Source organism: Euprymna scolopes, chromosome 19 (genome assembly GCF_053919585.1).
Source record: "Euprymna scolopes isolate OS-2025 chromosome 19, ASM5391958v1, whole genome shotgun sequence".
In the NCBI taxonomy this organism is placed as follows: domain Eukaryota; kingdom Metazoa; phylum Mollusca; class Cephalopoda; order Sepiida; family Sepiolidae; genus Euprymna; species Euprymna scolopes.
This window is the reverse complement of record NC_136500.1, coordinates 31,544,897-31,566,350: the sequence shown is the minus strand read 5'-3', so window position 1 is coordinate 31,566,350 and position 21,454 is coordinate 31,544,897. Positions and strand designations below refer to the sequence as shown.

Below are 21,454 nucleotides of genomic sequence, written 5' to 3'. Positions count from 1 at the left end.
GATGTAAAGATGCACGTGAAATAGTTCAGTAGAAATAGTGGTTTAGGGGTAAATATGAATAAATTTCAAAATTGAAGGCGCCATCCTAAAATTGTGGTAGAAGATTTTTCCTTTCTCTCTCTCTCTTTCATATATATATATATATATATATATATATATATATATATATATATATATATATATATATATAGTCTTTGAAGTTTTCTTAACGTTTGAAACTACACAAAAAATTACTTTTTATCATTCGTAAAAAAAAAAAAAAAAAAAAAAAAACACTTAGTCAGTAAGTCATTTAATCACCTGCAATCACTGCATCAACTCTCGAATTTACTATAATACCAATTTTTTTTTAATTTTTCAAGGGATCATCAGTTGTTTACCATGAAACACTGTTTATATATATATATATATATATATATATATATATATATATATATATATATATATATATATATATATATATATATACACACATAAGTGTGTGGAGTTTACGGGAAAGAACTCAAGTAAAGTGTTCGATTATGAAGAAAAAATTCAATGTAACAGCATAATATTCATTTTAAAATTTTACTAAAGGTCAGAAAAACATCGGTACCGTCGGTTTGATGGTCGAGAAATATTGGATTTCCTTCAGCCTCGTGGCAGTGCAGGGGTAGAGGTGTGAACTATCAGCTCGACGGTTGAATTCGATCTCTGTTTGAAACACTTGCTTGTCCAGTCGCACCGATGAGCTGTAAATAGCAAAACAGTACTGTCTGTGGACGATATTATTTTACTCCCTTTACGGTAGAGTTCTCGTAAGGAAATGGACGGCAGAATCAGTGCGTGTAAGGAATTGCTCATTAGGTAAAAACTGATTAGATGGTTGTTGAGATTTAGATTTCGCTTACATTGAGCGGGTGCTAGATAATAGCACAGGGGTAGAGGCGTAGATTGTCGACGGTTGAGTTCGATCCCAGCTTGTCTAACTGCACTGATGAATTGTAAACAGCAAACAGTATTGTGTGTGGATTAATATATATATATATATATATATATATATATATATATATATATATATATAAAACAACTAACAAACATAAAACAAACCCTAATAAACAACAACTTTCCTAATAAAATCGTTGATAAACACAGAAAACTCTATTTAAACTTACTCCACAATAAAAAAATAAACCCTAACAAAAATGACACCATCAAAGTATACTATAAAACCCAATTACGCACTAACTACAAAATAGGTGAAAAATAATAACAAACCTAATTAAAAGATACACCAGACCCACCAACCAAAACAATAAGATCAAACTAACAATATATTATACCAAATTTAAAGCTTCCAATTTAATAATCAAAAACAATAATAACACTAACACCACACTAAACCAAACTAATGTAGTGTATGAATTTATTTTCCCCCTTCGATGAATGTCTCCGAACCCACTCTAAAAATTCATACAACGCATACATAGGCCATACAACAACAACACTCTTCTGACGACTAACCTATCAATTCGCTGACAATAGTGCCATAAAACAACATCTAACACCCACGATAAAAATCTACAGTCGTCCGACATTAGAAATATCTTAACTAACAATACTAAAATAAGATACCTTAACAACTGCACACGACGATTAAAATTACGAGAAGCCATACTTGTATAAAAAAACGACCGTCCTTTTTGAACCGGGTCTCATTTAATACCGGGACAAATATACTAACAGTATTTAATAACTAAAAACAAAATAAATAAACTATACAATGAGAAAATTGAAATTAAAAATAAAATAAAAATAAGTCGATCCAACCCTCCTGCACCCACCTTTATAACCAATTAAAATTAAAAAAAAAAAAAAATACACACAAAAAAAATAATTACATCAAACCTCATAGAAAAAGAAAACGAAAACAACAACAACAATCGCTCCTGAAGATAATCGGATGCACCGATAGAAAACGCTGGAGAAGAATATGGCCGAAAAACAACCGTTGGGCGTCATTCTGTATAATGTAATAAAATTAAGCTGAAAAAATAAATTTTCAATGGTAAGATAAACCTATCTTGATAAAAAAAAGCTCTACCCGATTAAGAGGAGCAAACAATAGAATAAGTTAAGACCATAAAGAGTAAAGTTACATAGGAACTTTATTACATTATCAAGTCAATAAATGGTTACAGAAAAGGGAATAAGAGAGAAATATCTTCAAGCCATGGTGTTTCAAAGCTAAATACTTCTTGTCAGAAGAGGAGAAAAAGCCGGCATTATACAAATGTAAAAAGATAACACCGATTTAAAATATTCAGATTAGAAATGAGAAGCATTTAGCTTCGAAATGCCATGGCTTTAAGAGGTTTCTCTCTCATTCCTCTTTCTGTAACCCTTATTGACTTGATAATGTAATAAAGTTTTTTGTAACTTTGCTATTTATCTTATTAATTCTCCCCCTTTCTCTGTCTGTCTGTCTGTCTGTCTCTCTCTCTCTCTCTCCCTATATATATATAATGTGCAGACAATATTTGTTCGCATTTGTTAACTGCTAATTTGGATCGATCCGGTAGCCACATGGCAGCAAGATTAGCGTTCTGATATATCATCCGGGAGATCCAGGCCCGAGTGGCAGAGAACTTTGTCGACCAAACTTCACCTAATACCTGACCTCGCAACTCGCTTGACTTCTTTATGAGGCATCCGATGGAACAGGTTTTCTTCAAGCTTTGGACCTCCATCGTTTCTGCGAGCCTGTAAAAATGACGGCGTTGAGGGGAAATTAGTCCAATTAGAGGTTTATTATGACTGGCTTTTTTGTAAATGAGATTTTTTCAATGTTTTAAGTCAAACGTCAATGTTAATTTTATTTTTAATAAAAAACAAGGTATTTTATTTCATTTACATTACAAACTTTATTAAGCATACGAACAAAAATATGTTATGATATTTGAACTTTTTAAAAAACTATTACATTCATAGAAAGCCTTGTTTTTTTTTATTATAAATTGTTTTATTATTTTACTAGCGGGGGTACCCGGCGTTGCCCGAGTGTTTGTTTCCGGGACGGGGGGGGGAGTTTTAAAAAATGTTATGGTAGGTAAGTAGGAAGGATCAAACCCGGAGTCATGAGTAAAAGTAGGAAAATAAAGTGTGAAAAAAAAACAAAACAAAAAAAAACCATCTGCAACGTTAACAGTTCGGCCACCAAGAAAAGTCCATTCCAGTTGTTTAGGAAAAAAAAAAAAAAAAAAAACGACTATGGTAGGTCGGCGCGAATGTGAAAATATAATGTGAATTGTCCAGCATGCTAACCACTATGCCACAGAGCACTGCAGCTTAGTTTAGTGATTTTAAATAACTTCACATGAAAGAACTACGAAGCCAAACCGGTGTTCTCTTCTCAACTGTTCCTTGTGAACGATCCGCAAACGGTGTTAAGTGGTGGCAGGGGGAGGAGGAATTTATTAGAGAGAAAATATTTTACCACTTCCATTGATCTTAACCGATTTTGGCCGTGACTTCTCAGCAGAAAAAGTATAGAAATCTAAGATTATCGAGGAATTTGAGAAATAATAAGCCTATAACACACCTCAGATATTGTTCTGCCGTTTGTGCATATTATATTTGCATGAAATATCTTGATTTTTAATCCTATTAATGTCAAAATCAGACGGGGAAAAATGAGTTCATTTTAGTTATATAGAGAAGAGAAGAGAAGAGAAGAGAAGAGATTATAGAAAAAAAACTTTCAAAGTGAAAAATGGAGGAAAAACACCTCGTTATTTAAAATTAAAGCATTGATTCGGAATCTTATTAACATTGATTCAGAATCTCGTTAAAAAAATCTCATTTCCTAAATCGGAATTTTATAAAGAATATTTTTTTATGTAATAATTTTTAAAAAGCTCAAATATCATAACTATTTTTATTCGTATGCCTAATAAAGATTGTAATGTAAATATAATATATTTTTTTATTAAAAATTGAATTAATATGAACGTTTGACTTAAAACATTGAAACAGATCTCATTTCCAAAAATAGCCAGTCGTAATAAACCTTCAATTGGACTTTTTTTTTTTTTTAAACAGTGATCACCACTTATCAAGGCCTGGAAGCCACTCAGGGATAAGGGTTATTCCAAGTACATTACGTTAGTGTGGAGATTTGATGAAGTGTTTAATTAAGGGGGCGGTTCATTAGGAATTTGTTAACATTTGACTTGAAGACATCCAAGTTGTTGTCCGGAGGGAAGCAGGCAGACGGAACAGAGTTCCACAGGCGTGCAGTTCTAAGAAAGAAGCTTTGTTCATGGAATCCGCGTTTTGATTTAGGCACAGATATAGAGTGGGGGAAATTTTTCACAGTGGATTCGGCTAGACGGGTGTTTTTCGTGAAAGATTGGCGAGGGGGGGACCAGAGATTGGAGTTCAGACGAGCACCTGCCATGGAAATAACGATAAAACAAGGACAGGCTCGCAACGTCTCTTCTGTGGGAGAGAGGTTGCAGGGTAGAGAAAAGGGCATCCTCCACTAAGCCACGAAGTCTATTTTGTACTCTGTCAAGGCAGGATAGGCTGTTTTTAGCAGCTCCTTCCCAGATATGGCAGCAGTATTCCATCCTTGGACGTACTTGGCTTTTATATAGATAGAGAATTGCATCAGTAGTGAGATATCTTCTGGAGCGGTAGAAGGATCCCACCATCTTTCCAGCGACCTTGGCAACAGACTTGATGTACGTGTTCCATTTCAGATCAGGAGTAAAGGTCAAACCCAGAAGCTTGTCAAAACACGGGGCCTCACCCAGACGAGAGCCATCCATCACAATTGATGCCAGCTGGGGATCAGAGCGTTGATGATGTAAGGATAGGAGTTTGGTTTTGGATGCATTAAAGGTAACCAGCCACATCTTCCCCCACTGAACCACGCGCTCGAGATCAGAGGAGAGAGAATCAGAGAGAACTTTGTCATTTACAGCCTTTGATGTGTTGCCGTAGATGGTCGTGTCATCAGCATAGATGTCAACGAATGATTTAAGTATGTGTTTAGGGAGGTCATTGATGTAGATCAGGAAGAGAGTTGGGCCCAGGATTGACCCCTGAGGGACTCCAGCATTTATATTGCAGGCCTCCGATTTTTGTCCATCTACCACTACTCTTATGAACCTATCAGAGAGAAATTATTTAATGATTGAGAAAACATTTCCAGTTATACCGTAGCTGGAAATCTTGTGAAGTAGACCCTTATGCCATACCTTGTTGAAGGCCTTTGATATGTCAAGAGCAATTGCCCTAGAAAGGAAGCCTTTGTCAAGAGATTCACTAATCCTGTGGGATATAACCATCAGCACATCTGCGGTAGATCTTGCAGAGCGGAAACCATATTATGTGTCACTAAGAAGGTTATTCCTGCTCATGTGGTTGACTATTTCTCTATTTAATATGGATTCCAGCAACTTACTCATAACACACAGGAGACTTATAGGTCTGTACTGAGAAGGAGATGACTTATCACCTGAATTCTTAAATACAGGGCCAACTGATGATGTCTTCCAGGGAGTCGGAAAGCATTTCTCCTTAAGGCAGCGCTTAAATAGTTTCGTAAGTATGGGAGCAAGTTCTGGTTGAAGCTTTTTTAACACTATAATTGGGATGCCATCAGGGCCAGTTGCTTTACTGGAATCTAGGTTCTTGATTAGCTTGGCGACCTCATGCACGGATATTTGTATGTTACCTAGCTTGTTCTGTGTTATAGGAGGAAATATGGGGAGTTGATGGCCTTCGTCGCATAGGGTAGAATTAGCTGCGAAGTTCTTTGCAAATAGTTTGGCCTTGTCTGACGCTGACGAGATGACCTCTGGTCCATTGATAATGGTTGGGATAGAACGCACACTTCTGTTCAGGATCCTATTTGTTATTTGCCAAAACTGGTCGGATCCAAGCCGCTGATCAGCTACCTTGGATTTAACAGACTGGGCATATGGCTCTCTTGCATTTTTTATTACTCTTTTACAGTGGTTGCTGGCAGACCTGAAAGCAGCTTTAGTCTCAGTGCATCTATTACGTTGGTAGCTATGGAAAAAGTGATTTCTGTGCGCGATAGCAGCAGCACATTCTGGGGATAATCATGGCTGGCTGTTAGGTTTTTGTTGGAATTTTTTAGATGGTATGAATTGGTCTATGCCTACAATTAACCATTCGGTCAGATCTGATACTATAGAGGACACTTCTTTTTTAAACATGGAGTGCAGAGGTAAATCAGATATTAATGTACGGAAGCTATCCTAGTCAGCCATAGAGTATCGGCATACAGTACGGTGGAGGGGTACGTCTGGGGGCTTCTTACATTTCGTTTTTATCTTAACTGATACGACGGAGTGGTCAGAGAATCCTAGAGGAGAATGAACGGAACATGAACATAGCTCAGGGGAAGTTGAGAGAAAAAGGTCTAGGAGGCTTGCATATTGACCGGGTGTATCTGGCACACGGGTGGGTTCACGAACAATCTGAGTGAGGTCATAAGCAATGGCAAAATCATGACAAAACCTCCCCTCATCATCTGTCTTATTTGAATGGGTCAACCATTCCACGTTATGGACGTTGAAGTCACCACAGATGTGGATGTTAGCCGAGGGATGTGAAGACAGTTTGTGGTCTATTTTCTCAGATATGCTCTTAAAGATAGTAACTCCGCTGTTGTGGGGCCTATAGAGGGCAAATATAAATGCAGTGGTGTTAGCAAGTGCAACACTGAAGCACATGTAGGGTAAATTAGGATCTTCTCTAGAGATATCCCTGCCACACGGGAAGCCATCCTTAATGTAGGCACATATTCCATGCCCATGGCGATCTTGGGTGTCAGATTTAGCTGTTAAATTAGAGTATCCGTTAATTATGAACTCATCTAGGGAAGTGGTCGGCCCTATTCCAGTTTCACTTAGAAATAATATGTCCGGTTTCGTCTCCTGTAATTGGGTTTCAACCTCTGGAAGGTTGGAACGTAGACCCCTGATGTTGGAGAAGGAGACCTGGTAGTAGGGGTCTACGTTGGAAGATGGGGTTCTAGGTTTAATCGAGTTTTTATTCTGGAGATATTTCATGTTGAGGTTTTGGGATTTGTGGAATAGGTCGGTATACTTGGTTAGAGCAGTACAGAGAGGGAAAGTAAGAGAGAAAAAGACAGGAAAATTTTTTTTTGTAGCACAGGAAAAGGTAAAGCCGTCACAATTACCCACTAGTATGGCATCGAGAGGCCCCACCAGAGACTACTGCATGGTCCAGATCCACTCACCAAATGGCAATACAACAGTCCCAGTACTTTGCGCCTGCTGATAGGACAGCCTCCTTAGTGGTTAATCCAAGGTTCGGGTCCCTGACTATCAGGCGGATAACGTCAGCCCAGACAAAACGTTTACCTCCAGCACCCTTACTAGTGACATGGCCACAAGGACAGACAGAGACAGAAAAATTTCCGACATCTCAGACTACTGGTCACCAAGTTCTACCGACCTTTAAGGAGCTTTTTCTTCACACTTTGTCAGAAAAATCACTCATTGAATGAGGACTGAATGACAAAATAGGAGAAGCGAGAGTTACTGGAGCTGCCGATAACACATCCACTGTATTATCTACTCTCCATTAAAAAAAAAAAAAGAAACGGGGGGGGGGGAGGGGAATGGGGACAAGTGACTTATTTATATCTAAGTAGTAAGTCCGGTGCGAAGTTAACAATTCAGGACACTTTTGATGATAATCCCCCCTCCCATATAAATGGGTGGAAGTTTGTCGTTATCTATCGAGTTTTAATCATTAGAGTTTCATCTTATAATTAATTAAAATCCAATAATTAACTATTATCAATTTGTAAAGTCGGCTTAATATTAATTTACATTCGAGTTTAGATAATTATTCAAGGTTTTACTTTAGGAGGTTCGTTTTCATGAGTAACTGTTTCTTTGCACTGTATTATATTTCGAATGTACTTGAACATAAGGCTAACTATATTAGATGGTTTGATTGGCCAGCAAGAAGCAAGCATTTTCAATACAGACAAGCTTGAACTAATAGTATATATTAAGTACTAACTTTATCTACTCTAATTTCCCCTCAACACCGCCATCTTTACAGGCTCGCAGCAACGATAGAAGTACGAAGCTTGAAGAAAACCATGAAACGAGATACTAACAGATCTAGTTGTAACGCAAAGGACTAGCTAAAGGGCAGAATAATCTCATTATTGACGAGCTTGTGATCAATTCCTTGATGCTCTCATCAAAACCAAAGGCGGGTTCATCGAGCGAAATAGACAGAACAATCCATACAGACAAACTGAAATATTTTATGAATAAATAATCCAGTGTTATCTTTCGAGACGATAATCTTGTGAACAAATATCGTCTGCGCCATGTATATGCACCACAGAAAATCTTCATATTCTGTTAGGCCTAGCTTCATCAAATACATACCTGAACATAGAATGTTAAATTTTCAGATCCTGACAATTTTGTGTACAATGTGATCCCTAGATACGAAATTAATTGATTCCGGCCTGGCTTTCGTATCTTGAAAGGCGTTTAACATGTAAATCGTCTTATCGGTTCCAAGATCTATTAAAACGCTCATTAAATTTTATAATATAAAACAAAACAAAGTAAATAAAATCGATAACAAAAATGTCTTACATATTATGAGAGACGCTCAAGGGTACAAAAATAGGAGTTGTCCCAGTCGTGAAGGATTTCTCCTCAACCGAAAGAGAACAAGAAATGGAAGTGCGGCATCCGAAGAACAGATGCTGCACTTTGATCCTGACCAAAAGGCCAAGAGTAGCGGTGAACCCGTGGAAAAAGAAAAGGAAAAAAAAGGAAGCTGTAAACGACGAAAGGAAGAGAAAGAAAGACAGAGAAAAAAGATAAGATCATAGCTTATGGTGGGAGAACGTGATGACGTTAAATTGGCCATGACAGCCCGTGGGTGGCGAGGATAGCAATGAAATTCCGATGTACAAAGCAAACAGTCGACGAACAGCGGGGCGACAAGTGACCCTATTGAAAAGACGCGTGGCCTTTGTGGAATCGGATTCAGCTGTTTTTATGTCCTCTCAAAAATAATTAAGTTGGGCATCTCTGGTTTTACGACCTGTCAAGTTCCATTAGAGAACACCCGAATGCCAACAAAGAAAGAAAGACAGCTCCTTTTTTGGGTATAGGCCGCCTGGCGAAGATTTGACGGACAGTGATCCCTTAATTCTGATTGGCCAACGACCTGAAACGGGAAGAGACCCAGTCCACGCCCCCACAATATAAGCAGCGAGCCTTGAGAGATTGAGAGTTAGAGAGAGTTGGGTCCGACGAACGAAGATTCCCCCATCGATTGACCCTGTCACGTAGATAATTGAGTTTTCTGTCGGAGAGAGAAGAGGAAACCTCGCAGTTAACAAGTGGCCAGTCCCTAACTGAACAGCTAACTGCGATTGTACCCTGATTGAATACAAAGAAGTTTAAACAAAAAGAAACGCTTATTGACTTGGTCCCTTCAATTGTTTTGCATGACAAGTCTGTTTCAGGAAACCGGCCGTTGACATCATTGCCGAGAAAACACCAGAACCGACAACCGGGGGCATTCCACCACTGGACGACGCGCGGGTGACGTAAGTGTCACAATTAATCGATGTAGTAGCACAATTTTACAAAATACAAACAATCAAATAAAATTAACTATAAGCAAATAAACAAAAAATTTATCATCTAACCGTAAATTAGAGAAAATGGCAAAGAAAAAAAAATCGCAAAAATAGAATGAAACTAGCAGGGAGATTCGCTGTTGTCCGGGATTGAATGAGAATCAATAAATGTTCCACCCGTACATACTTTTATTTTCATCGAAATCGGTGAAATCGCCTATTATTAAATCAAATCGATTGATTGCCTGCTTCAATTAGGGAGCCACCATGCAGTGTACAAAGAGGCAGCTTTACATGCCTCTACGCACTGAGTCCACAAAACATTGTAGTCTACATTGCACTGTAGAGAATTTACTGTTAAATTTTATAAAATTATTTGTAAATAATGGCTTCACTTAAAGTTTAAAATACAAAAGTCAAGTATCATGGTTCAATTGTGCTCTATACAGAAACATTCATTTTGAGCGCGCCTCTGTCTTATCAAAGAACCAACTGTTAATTTTATGAAATTACTTTTAAATAATCACTTGAATAAAAGTTAAACGTGCAAAGTCAAGTATCATGGTTCAGTTGTGCGTTAAAAAGAAACATTCATTTTGAACGCGCTCCTGTCTTATAAAAGAATCTACAGGTAAGTCTATAGGTTGGGCCTTTCTACTTGTGCGGTGATAAAACTTCTCAAATGCATCTGTGACGTTAGTTTGTATAAAGGTGTTAATTTTGGTCAAAATCGGACTACCTTCTTTAATCGGATTTTTTCGATTATCGATTTTAGATACTTATCAGATGTATCCCAGTACAAATCCTATGTAAGAACACTCCCACGCACATCAAATACCTTTGTGTGAAATTAAAAATATCGGCTCAGCCGTTACGAGTTCATAGAAAACTCCCCCGTCTCTCTCACACACACACACACACACACACACACACACACACACACACACACACACACACACACACACACACACACACACACACACACACACACACACACAAGTTCTTCTTATATAATAATAGAGATTAAGGGCATAGTGAAAACGAAACATTAAAAAAATAATTTGTTGTTAAAATAATTAAATTGGGGAATTATTTTTTTTTCATTTGTGCGCTGTTTTGAACATAGAACAATCGAGTGTATATTTTTACACACTTGTCAGCTGCAGAAATTAATGTAAATATAATGTTTATATATAAAATCAGCCACTATAACAGAAGAATATCGTTGTGACAGCAATGCAATCGAAATGTAGGAATAAATATTTCACAAACTCAGTCATTCACAATTAAAAAAAAACAACAACTCACAAATAAAATCGGCGCACAAACATTTATTTCTATTTACCTTTCATTAATTATCTTTTTGTGTTTTTATTGTCCTGTCGGCAGAGCCACGAATTTGTGACCCATGGGTAGCAACCTGTGGTGCGTTAGGACAGAATCCTAGAGGTTGGATTATTCTTTCACTTCAGCCCTTACTTCGGCTAGATGGGAGGTCAGAGATGCCCAATCCGATCAATCGGTTTGTCAGTTCATGTCCTAGTATCTATAAGTTAATCTCAGTTATGTTATTCAATCAAACTCTTAAAAAAAATCAAAACCCTATTTCTCCTTTTTTTGTGTCTCATCAAATGGGTACTAGAAGGCCGAGGGTCAATAATGTGGAGAACAAAGATTATTAATGGTATTAGAGTAAAACGTAGTGGAGCTAAATAATAAATTTATAAATAGAATCCTTATAAATAGGATGTTTATTATTAGATAAGTATTTAAGAACTTAAATCCTGAATGGATATTATTGACATGAGAAAAAATTAGAGCCATCTGCAACCTCAGAAAATTATAGCCTTGTGGCAAACTTAGCTTAAAACTTTGGAAATAAACCAGAATCCCGATAGAGATGTACATTATAAACTTATAATTTGAACAGGTTAGCCTAGAATTAAACGGTGATGATTAAGTAACAAATAAATCATAACAACATAATAGGAATTTATCAACTTAGAACTCGACAAAAGCATTAACATTTTTAACGTATAGAGTTACCTCCCTTTCAACGTCAAAACTAACAGATAACCGTAAATCAAAATAGATTGGAACGAAAGAAAATAAAAAATTAAAAAAAATTTAAATCCAAAATTTTAAATGAACAATGAGATTGCATTGAATAAAGAGTAACATTAAATCTATTCTCCTTATGGAATAAATTTAAACAACAACCACTTTTTGAAATTACACAAATAAGTATGCCGATATATTTGTAAATAGACAAAGCAAATTATAGATACGAAACTAACATAGAATCAAAACAATATGGCTGAAACATAGTTGATTAGTCCGGAATAGAAAAAATAAATAAAATAAAATAAAGAAATTTAATTAATTAAATTAGTGAATAATATTAGTAAAATATATTAAGTGAACATAGGTAATTGGTGGCAACGTTAAATGATAATTCGACTGAAATGATTTAAAATGTAGATAAGAAAATAGGTAAATATAAAAATCTTTAACAAACAGAAAACAAAACCTTGGAAGGGAGAAATGTAGGTAAAATTTTTTATCATAGTTTTCCTTAAAAGGGAAACGGATTCCATATTGCTCATTGTAAAAGTGTATTTTTTTCACAACGTCTGATAAGAGACCATTCTTGTGGAAATTTTCGAACGATATAGGGTTTGAATTTATTCGAATGGTCTTGAATCAATTGTAACGAACGATGAAATACACTAATTGTTGCTATCAATCCATTCTTTGATGTCTTGATTTTGTTAAAACAATATATGAATGCTCAATTACAAAATATGGTAATTTTAAAGCTTACTAGTTAAGTCATCTCATTCTGACTTAAAATTTATTGGTATAGGAACGCTTAACGAATTATCAGTTATATAAACCGATAAAATTCAGAATACTATAAATAATATATATATTGTCGGTAAATCAGGTTGTCAGCGTAATTTTATTTCAAACGAGGTATACCGCAGAATTAGACCAGTGGGATCACAAAGACCACGCATGTACGAATTACCGAAAATTCATGAGGTAGACGCCGCCGTTCGTCCTATTTTGTCGATGGTCGGTTCGGCGCAGCATGAATTAGCCAAATGGCTTGTAGAGATCTTACAGCCAGTTTCAAAACATTATTCGAGTCATTGTGTTTTGGATTCTTTTGAATTTTCTTCCCGTATCCGAGACTTAGAACTGAATAGTTCTAATAATTATCTTGTGTCTTTTGATATTTGTAGTTTGTTCACAAATGTCTCCTTGGGCGAAACTATTGACATTTGTTGTGACTACCTATATCGTGGCGCTAAATCGTGTCCCCCCCTTCCTAGAACCGGTGTTTGTTGAACTGATGGAATTAGCCACGAAGGCTGTTTCCTTTAGCTTTGACAACCTGATTTACCGACAAGTAGATGGCATTTCGATGGGTAGCCTCTTAGGTCCCATTTTGGCTAACATTTTCGTAGGTTTTTGGGAAGATCGTCTTTTTACTAAGATCTCCCCGTCGTCTTTTTACACGCGTTAAGTCGATGATACTTTTGCCTGTTTCTCTTCACATGACGACTCTGTAATATTTTTTGATGTCTTAAATAGTTTACATCCAGCTCTCCAATTCACTATGGAATGCGAAGTCGATCATTCCTTACCCTTTTTAGATGTCATGGTATCCAAAGATTATACGAAGTGTTGCTTTGAGACTGATATTTACAGAAAACCCACCTTTACAGGCCTTTACATTAAATGGAACTCTTTTACTCCACTTAAGAGGAAGATCAATCTCATTAAAGCCCTTACCCACCGTGCAATTATGATTTGCTGGACTTCTAAGTTAGATGCCGAATTAGAAAAACTACTTAATATTTTTCTTGATAATGGCTACCCCCGACATATTGTTAGTAAGATAATTTCTAACAAGGTCGGGGACTTTAATACTAACAGATTCATAGGCCCTTCCCGGTGTCCGATTTACCTAAAGTTGCCATGGTTGGGTTCAGCAGGTGATAACATTATCAAAAAGATTGCTCACCAGACCCATAATTGTTTCCCCGCCACTTTAGTCTGCTCTGTTTTTCCCACTCGGAAATTCTTTTCTTCCTTTCAGAAAAATGTTTTGCCCACCATTCAAAGTAGTCTTGTCGTCTATAAATTTAAGTGTCAGTGTGGAGCTGACTACGTGGGCAAAATTGGAGGTCAGAATTTCCCAACATGTCCTTTTATATATACGACAGGGTAGGTTAGACACCTCTGCACGATCACGTGTTTCTGCTACCGCGATTGGTGATCACCTGACCAGTTCAATAAATGTGCGAGTGAGTACACACCGGAGTGGTTCTCTATTTTGCACAGAGCTAGGTCTGTTCAACATCTCGGATTCTTGGAGGCCCTTACAATAAACCGTTGCAGACCTGTTCTTTGCAAACAGATAGACCACATACGTTCGTTGAACGTTTTTAAACAGGCGCCACCAGGTTAATTTCTACGCGGTGTTTTTTTTTTTCCTCATAGAAATTACTTCATGCCAACATGACTTCATTCCGACATTTACTTCTGAAGACAGTCGGCGAAAAGTACTTCAAGTTTCTTCACCGTTCCCCCTTTTCTTTTCTCTTTCCCCCCCTTTTAGTCGATCTTCTTCCTTTTCAATTTATTTTTCTTACTTTTAGTCGATCCTGTTTCTTTTTACATTATAGTCGATCTTTTTTTATAAGGTTAAAAAAAAAATGCCCCACTTCGCTTTTAAACTATTACAATTCTGTTGTACTTCGAATTTAATATATATATATATATATATATATATATATATATATATATGCATATGTAGACAATTAGACATATAATATATCATTGAGACAATTAGCTGTATAATATATCATTTAAACGAATAGATGTATAATATATCATTTAGACAATTGAACATATAATATATCATTTAGACAAGTAGAAGGCCAAGCTAGGATAAAGTTTAATGTGTGTCAGGTGGTCGCTGAAACACCACTATGATGATAGGCTGTGGTGGAAATTTGGGAGAATTTAGCTATTCAATAGGATAGCTAAATCAAAACTTACATTAGACTTTAAAACGATCGTGTTGTAGTCAGCTGAGAAACAGCCCCACGATATTGTGTTCCACAGACGTTCAATTCTAGGAAGAAACTTTGCTCATGGAATTTTCATTTAGTTTTTGGCACATATAGTAGGGGCAATTGTTTGCAGTGATTATAGTTAGACGAGTGTTTGTTGTGAATTTTTTTACAGAGAGTTTAAAGGTCATTCAAACATCTGCCATGAAAATAACTACAGAACAAAGATAGACTTGTCACGTTTCTTCTGTGAGAAAGCGCTAATAAGGAGGAGTAAAAGACATCATCCAGTAGATTTCGAAGTTGGTTTTGTACTCTATCAATACAGGAAATAGTGTTCGTAACATCTGCTCCCCAGATGTGGCAAAAATACTCCATCATGACATATTTGGCTCTTATAGAGGTAGAGGATTACGTCAGGAGTGAAATGCCTTATGGAGTGGTAGATCATCCGACCATTTTTCCAGCGATCTTGGCAACAGATTTGATGTAAGTTATCTATTTCAGATCAGGGGTGAAAGTCAATTTCAGAAAACGTAAAATTTACGGTACCCTCTTGAATGTACAAGAAGGCAACATAAGTCGTACATTTTCTGACCACATAAAAAGTCTAGTTCAAATACAAGCATTATTATAACTGAATAACCCGATTAAATCTGAAACCCCTTTTAGCATAGATATGTCGAATTCACATTCCCCTCTAATTGAAACTATACACATTAGTATGTTTAAGATTTGGAGCGGCCATCACACATGCATACTAATACCATTCTTTAACCTCCCATCCTTTTCCATATCTCAATACAGACTCAAATCAATACCCCTATTGTATCTTATTTACATACAACCAAATCTTATTTTTCACAACATCTGACCGAACCTCTTGATTTTAAATCCCTGTGACGAAGAACACCTGATATTTTCATTGCAAACTTGGCTTTTGTATAAGCCGTATCGCCTGAACGGGTCTCTAGTTACTAGTAGCTAGCTAACTGAAACATGCTCATGACTGTGTAGCAACATATTACTGCTCAGTTTCGGTATTGAGCACTCTTGTATTAACCTCGTTACACTTCATTAGTTACTTAACCCCTGGAAAACAATAGCCTCAGATTATATATATATATACAGTAGAACCCCGGGATACGGCATTAAAAATTAGTAAAAAAATACAGTACATGTATAATCAATGTATATATGTATATAATCAAATGACATTATAAACAAGACCGTAAAGCGGGCAAACACCGTAACATAAAATATTGTATTCCACATCGTAACCTGAGAAAACCGTATCCGAGGACCACCGTATCCTGGGGTTTTACTGTATATATATATATATATATATATATATATATATGTATATATATATATATATATATATATATATATATATATATAAACACCCGATCTTTTATAAAATTGGTTAAAAACAGTTTTCATATAATATATACATATATATGTGTGTGTGTAGGTGGCTAGTTACTTTTAATGCATCTAAAACCAAGCTCCTATCTTTACATCATCAACGCTCTGATCCTCATCTGACATCAATTGAAATAGAGGGCTCTCATCTTGGAGAAGCTTCATGTTTTGATAAGCTTCTGTGCTTGCCTTAACTCCTGATCCGAAATGGAACATGTACATCAAATCTATTGCCAAGGTCGCTGGAAAAATGATGGGATCTTTCTACCGCTCCAGTAGGTATCTCACTGCTGATGCAATTCTCGATCTATATAAAATCCAAGTACGTCCAGGGATGGAGTATTGTTGCCACATCTGGGCAGGAGCTGCTAGAAGCAGAGTACAAAATAGACGTTGTAACTTAGTGGTGGATACCATTTTCTCTTCCCTGCAACCCCCTTCTCACAAAAGGAACGTTGCGAGCCTGTCTTTGTTTTATCGTTATTTCCACGGCAAATGCTCGTCTGAGCTCCAATCTCTGGTCCCCCTCTCACCAAACTTTCTCGAAAAACACCTGTCTAGCTGAAACCACTGTCAATAACTTTCCCCACTATTTAACTGTGTCTAAATCAAAACGTAGATTCCATGAACAATGCTTCTTTCTTAGAACTGCACGCCTGTGGAACTCTCTTCCGTTTGCCTGTTTCCCAGCTGATTACAACTTGGTTATCTTCAAGTCCAACATAAGCAAATTCTTGATGAACCGCCCCCTTAAGTAATCCAATCTACCAAATTTTCATTAATAACGACTCCTATGATATTATCCTATTGATTAGTATACACTCAATAACCATTATCCTCGAGTCGCCGCAGGGTCTTGATAAGTGATGACCCGTATATATATAATAAACTGTTTTAACCAATTTTATAAATTTGGTTTTAAATCCTAGACTAGATCAACTCAAATGAAATCCATGTGCGCAGGAAGTTCTTTGATCTCCACAAGATAACCGATAATCTAGTTAATAGCAAAACAATTACAATCTCTCGTTGATACGATGTAAGTAGTTGTTTAATGGGCGCTAACTTTTAAATACGTTACTCACAAAAGTGATGTTAGGGTTGGAATTTCTGTATTTTTCTGCGGGTTTGTCGGGGGTAGTCACGTTGAGGAGGTACAAGTGTTTGCAGTTCGTCAGAGCATTCACCATTAAAGTATTTGTAGAACAGGTAGAGGGATGCCACGTTTCGTCGATGGGACAGAGGCTGGAGCCTAGATGACAGTTCAGGACCTATCAGGTTGGCGACTCTCTTTTGAACCCTGTCCAAGAGTGAGAGACAAGCAGCAGATGCACCAGCCCAGATGTGACACCAGTACTCCATACATGGGTGAATGGTGGCCTTATAAAGGTACAGGATACTTTTAGGCGTAAGTAATTTTCTGGCACGGTAGAGAGAGCCCACCTTCTTTGCAGCAGCCTTGGCAATGCTCTCAATGTATATATTCCAGTTCATGTTCCCTGTAAACGTTAGACCGAGGAGTTTAAAAGAAGAACTTTCAGGCAGTGTGTTCTTAGCCATTGCTATTGGTGGTAGAAAAAGGTTTCTCGTAATTATTGAAGGAAAAATACTTAGTCTTGGCAGCATTGAATGTGACCATCCATTTTTGTCCCCATGACAAACTTCCTGCATACGTAACTCTAGTTCTATTCTTTTAATTTGTAATGTGATTTTTTCTTCACTTTTCTGTTCAATCTAAGGTTATGTGGAAGAAACGCAAAAATAGCTCAGAATGGGACTTTTTTCCTGACAAATATGTAAAACCTCTTTTATTAGATTTTGCTCGAAATCAACTGAATGTAATTTACAAATAGCAGTTATTTAAGGAAAAGTCCACTTTCCCAACTGGAAAGACTCCACTACCCAGAAATTGTGAAAACTGCATCTTAAAAAAAAAATACTAATGAGTCACTACTTGGCAAGACTAAAAGTAACTCAAGGATAAAGTTAATAAGGTTATCGGTTGAATGATGAACAATAATCTCAGATGATTAGAAACAACGAGTAAAAAGGAAAGTATTTGATAATTTAAGAGGACTCACAAGATGACTTGAAAACGACTATATGTTGTAGCCAGCAGGAAAGTAGTCCTATGTTATTATGTTCCACAAAATCTGAAGTTCTTGTAAAACAATCTATTTCGTTTTAGATACACATATCAGAGAGAAAGCTCTTTGCAGTGGTGGTATCTAAACGAGTTCTTGCTGTGAATATTTTACAGATTAAACCAGAGAGTAGAGCTAAGTGGAGCACCTACAATGAAAATAATCTATATAAATAAACATGTAGATGTATGTATGCGTGTGTGTGTTATTTAACCGATAAACACTTAAACTACTGGTCGCATAACACTAAAATAAACAGGAAATAGTAATGATACACCAAGGATGGTTTATAATGAGTAAAATCTCTGTTTAGATAGATTAGTAATGCGTACAGAAGCCTATTAGTTTTGCGCATGTGCAAATTCAATCATAGCTTGAAGTGACTTAATTTTTAATCTTTCTTATCGATCTGTCGAGTTATATATATATATAATTACTATGTCGAGTTAGCTAAAACGGTAGAGAACGCGCCTGGAGCGCTAAATGAGTGAACACGTCTGGAATGCTAAATGTTTTGGTTTTTATTCTGGCTGATTTAAAAAAAAACTTTTGAAATCAGTACTATATATATATATATATATATATATATATATATATATATTACTAAAATTATTTTTAATACCCACAGACACTAGTGTCTCATCCTTTTGAGAATTATCAGTGCAAGGAGTTACGATTAAGCCGGTTGGTGCATATATATATATATATATATATATATATATATATATATATATATATATCATCCACATACACTACTGTTTCGTTGTATCACAACTCATCAATGCAGCTAGACATACACCTTTTCCCAGCTGTGGATCGAACCTCCAACCATCGTGTTGATAGTTAGCAGCTCTAACCATCGGACCAAGAATCAGTGCCCCTAAATATTTCTCCTCAAATGCCTATTAAATTAGCATTTGCCCGTCGCACAGTGCTCAAGCTGTCAGTTTGTTTACAAACAAACAGTGGGCCTCGCTTAATCGCTTAAATATGCGTCAGGTAAAAATATATTTAAAAAGTGCTCAACCTAAAGAAGGGGAGGGCTTATTAGTCATCCACTGTTTCACAACATTGTATCACAACTCATCAGTGAGGCTAGAACAGAGAGTTGGCTCTGTAGTAATAAATATGAAGTCTGCATGAATTAAAATATATTTAAGGGTATTTTACGACCCAAAAAGACCGGAACCCTCGCCCCCCCCCCCGCTAGTTATTAATAAATTTTATGATTATTCACGAGTTTTTACTTAAAATATCACATTAGTTCACCAGCAACCGAAGCATGATTCAAAGAGAAAAATGCTTTCTTTTCGATTGCGACACACTAATACAAGAATTCTCTAAGTCTAAAAAAAAAAAAAAAAATAAAAATAAATAAATAAATAAATAAATAAATAAATAAAAGAAGAACAAAAAAAAAACAATACAATTATATGCGGACAAACTTTTGCGGTCTAAAGCATTTTGTTTTGGGGATATGATCATCTACCAAATGGAAATTTAACAGCTGTGTAACATGTTCTCTTACTTAGGGATAGAATAGAGAAAGACAAGTCAATGTCTTTTGTGTGGTAAAAAGAGAAGCGATCATCTTTAACTAGATTGCATAGGTGAAAAAGAGTGTTGTAAGTGGCAGCACTCGTTCATTTTACGATGTGTCTGACTCGTACATAAGTCATAAGACTCGTACATGTCAGTAGTTTTAATCATTTTACCAGCCAACTTACCAATGATATAAGTCTTCCATTTCAGATCTAGAATGAGATTCAGTCGCAGGAGCTCGACAAGCAAGGGACTTCATCAACAAATATCTAAGAGTTCATTGATTAACTTTTCTTCACAAAATCCAACAAAAATTGTTGGTTTATATTATTCGAGTAGTAGTGATTACAGGGGGAGACAATCTATACTTTAATTGTTTGATTTGCCATTTGTATGTTCACCTTTTTAGTTTCTTTGGCAAGAAGGCGCCAACTTTTAATTTTTCTTCTTTTAAAACAGACGAATCCCAAACGGCTTGCGAAAGAACTTCCCAAAATGATGAAAACAGTTAAAGGCGAAGATCGAATATTGCTTATTGGAACATCACGTTGTCCATATGAAGCGGAAATGAAGCCCCTGTCCAATCTTTACCAGAAATTCATTCTCATTCCAAGACCTGACTACGCTTCTCGATATCGTAAGTATTCAGAATAATTATTATCATTAGAATCACAGGAAAATTCCGTGGTGATTTCTATGTCAACTTGTATAAATCTATCTATACTCCTATAAATTCGTTTTTCTTTTGTGTGTATTGATATTCATATTAAAAACTCTCTTTTCTATTAATATTTATTTGCTTTTCCACCAAAGCAAAATGTGACATGAGGTCGTTTTTAAAGTGGGGTTAAACCAGCTCCCCGAAAAAAAGGGAAAAGGGGCACTCTGGTTGGGTCCAAAATAGTAATTGTCCCAGTATAGAGTGTTTCCCCTCCACTGACAGGGACAAATTACCTTAAGTGCTCTTTTCAATTTATTTAAAAGAAAATACAATTTTCTTATATATGGCTTGTGGAATTGCATTCACTAGCAAAAGATCTAGCTAATTTGCATATTCTTTTAAACATTCATTTTAATTAATTCCCAATTAGTTTTTCCGGTTTTCTTATGGGATGATCATCTTTAGTTAACTATTACGTGTAATTATAGTCATACAGATATTCTACATGATGTATCCTTGCATAATATTTGCGTAAAATGTTTACAGGAAACAGAAAAGTGTTTCCATATATATTTATGTATACGTATATATTTTTGTTTAATCTATCTACCAATCCATCTATCTATCTATCTATCTATCTATCTATCTATCTATCTATCTATAAAAGTGAACGTGTCTGTGTGTCTGTGTACATTTTCCTACACAATAACTCTGTCAATTTTTAGTCTACATACTCGAAATTTGATATACAGGGTACTGAGATTTAGGGAAATCTTTGTAATCCGTTTTCGGATAGATATTTAGCTGTTAAGAGGTCAAAGTTCAATTATTTGACCTTTGAGAACTCTAACAAATTCATCCGCCAATTGTGGGTTTAAACAATTGAAATTTTAGATATAGGTTCCTTGGACATGGATCTAACTTG

At 36.1% G+C, this 21,454-nt stretch overlaps 1 protein-coding gene across 2 annotated transcripts in view; it reads left to right on the top strand.

The window, feature by feature from the left end:
• LOC145303496 (dynein regulatory complex subunit 11-like) overlaps window positions 1-21,454 on the top strand; it is a 152,905-nt gene that overhangs the window by 114,907 nt on the left and 16,544 nt on the right. For both annotated transcript variants that reach the window (XM_080144925.1, XM_080144926.1), the window contains exon 16: window positions 20,328-20,505. In XM_080144925.1, coding sequence (XP_080001051.1) covers window positions 20,328-20,505 — 178 coding nt within the window. The remainder of the gene's footprint in view (window positions 1-20,327; window positions 20,506-21,454) is intronic.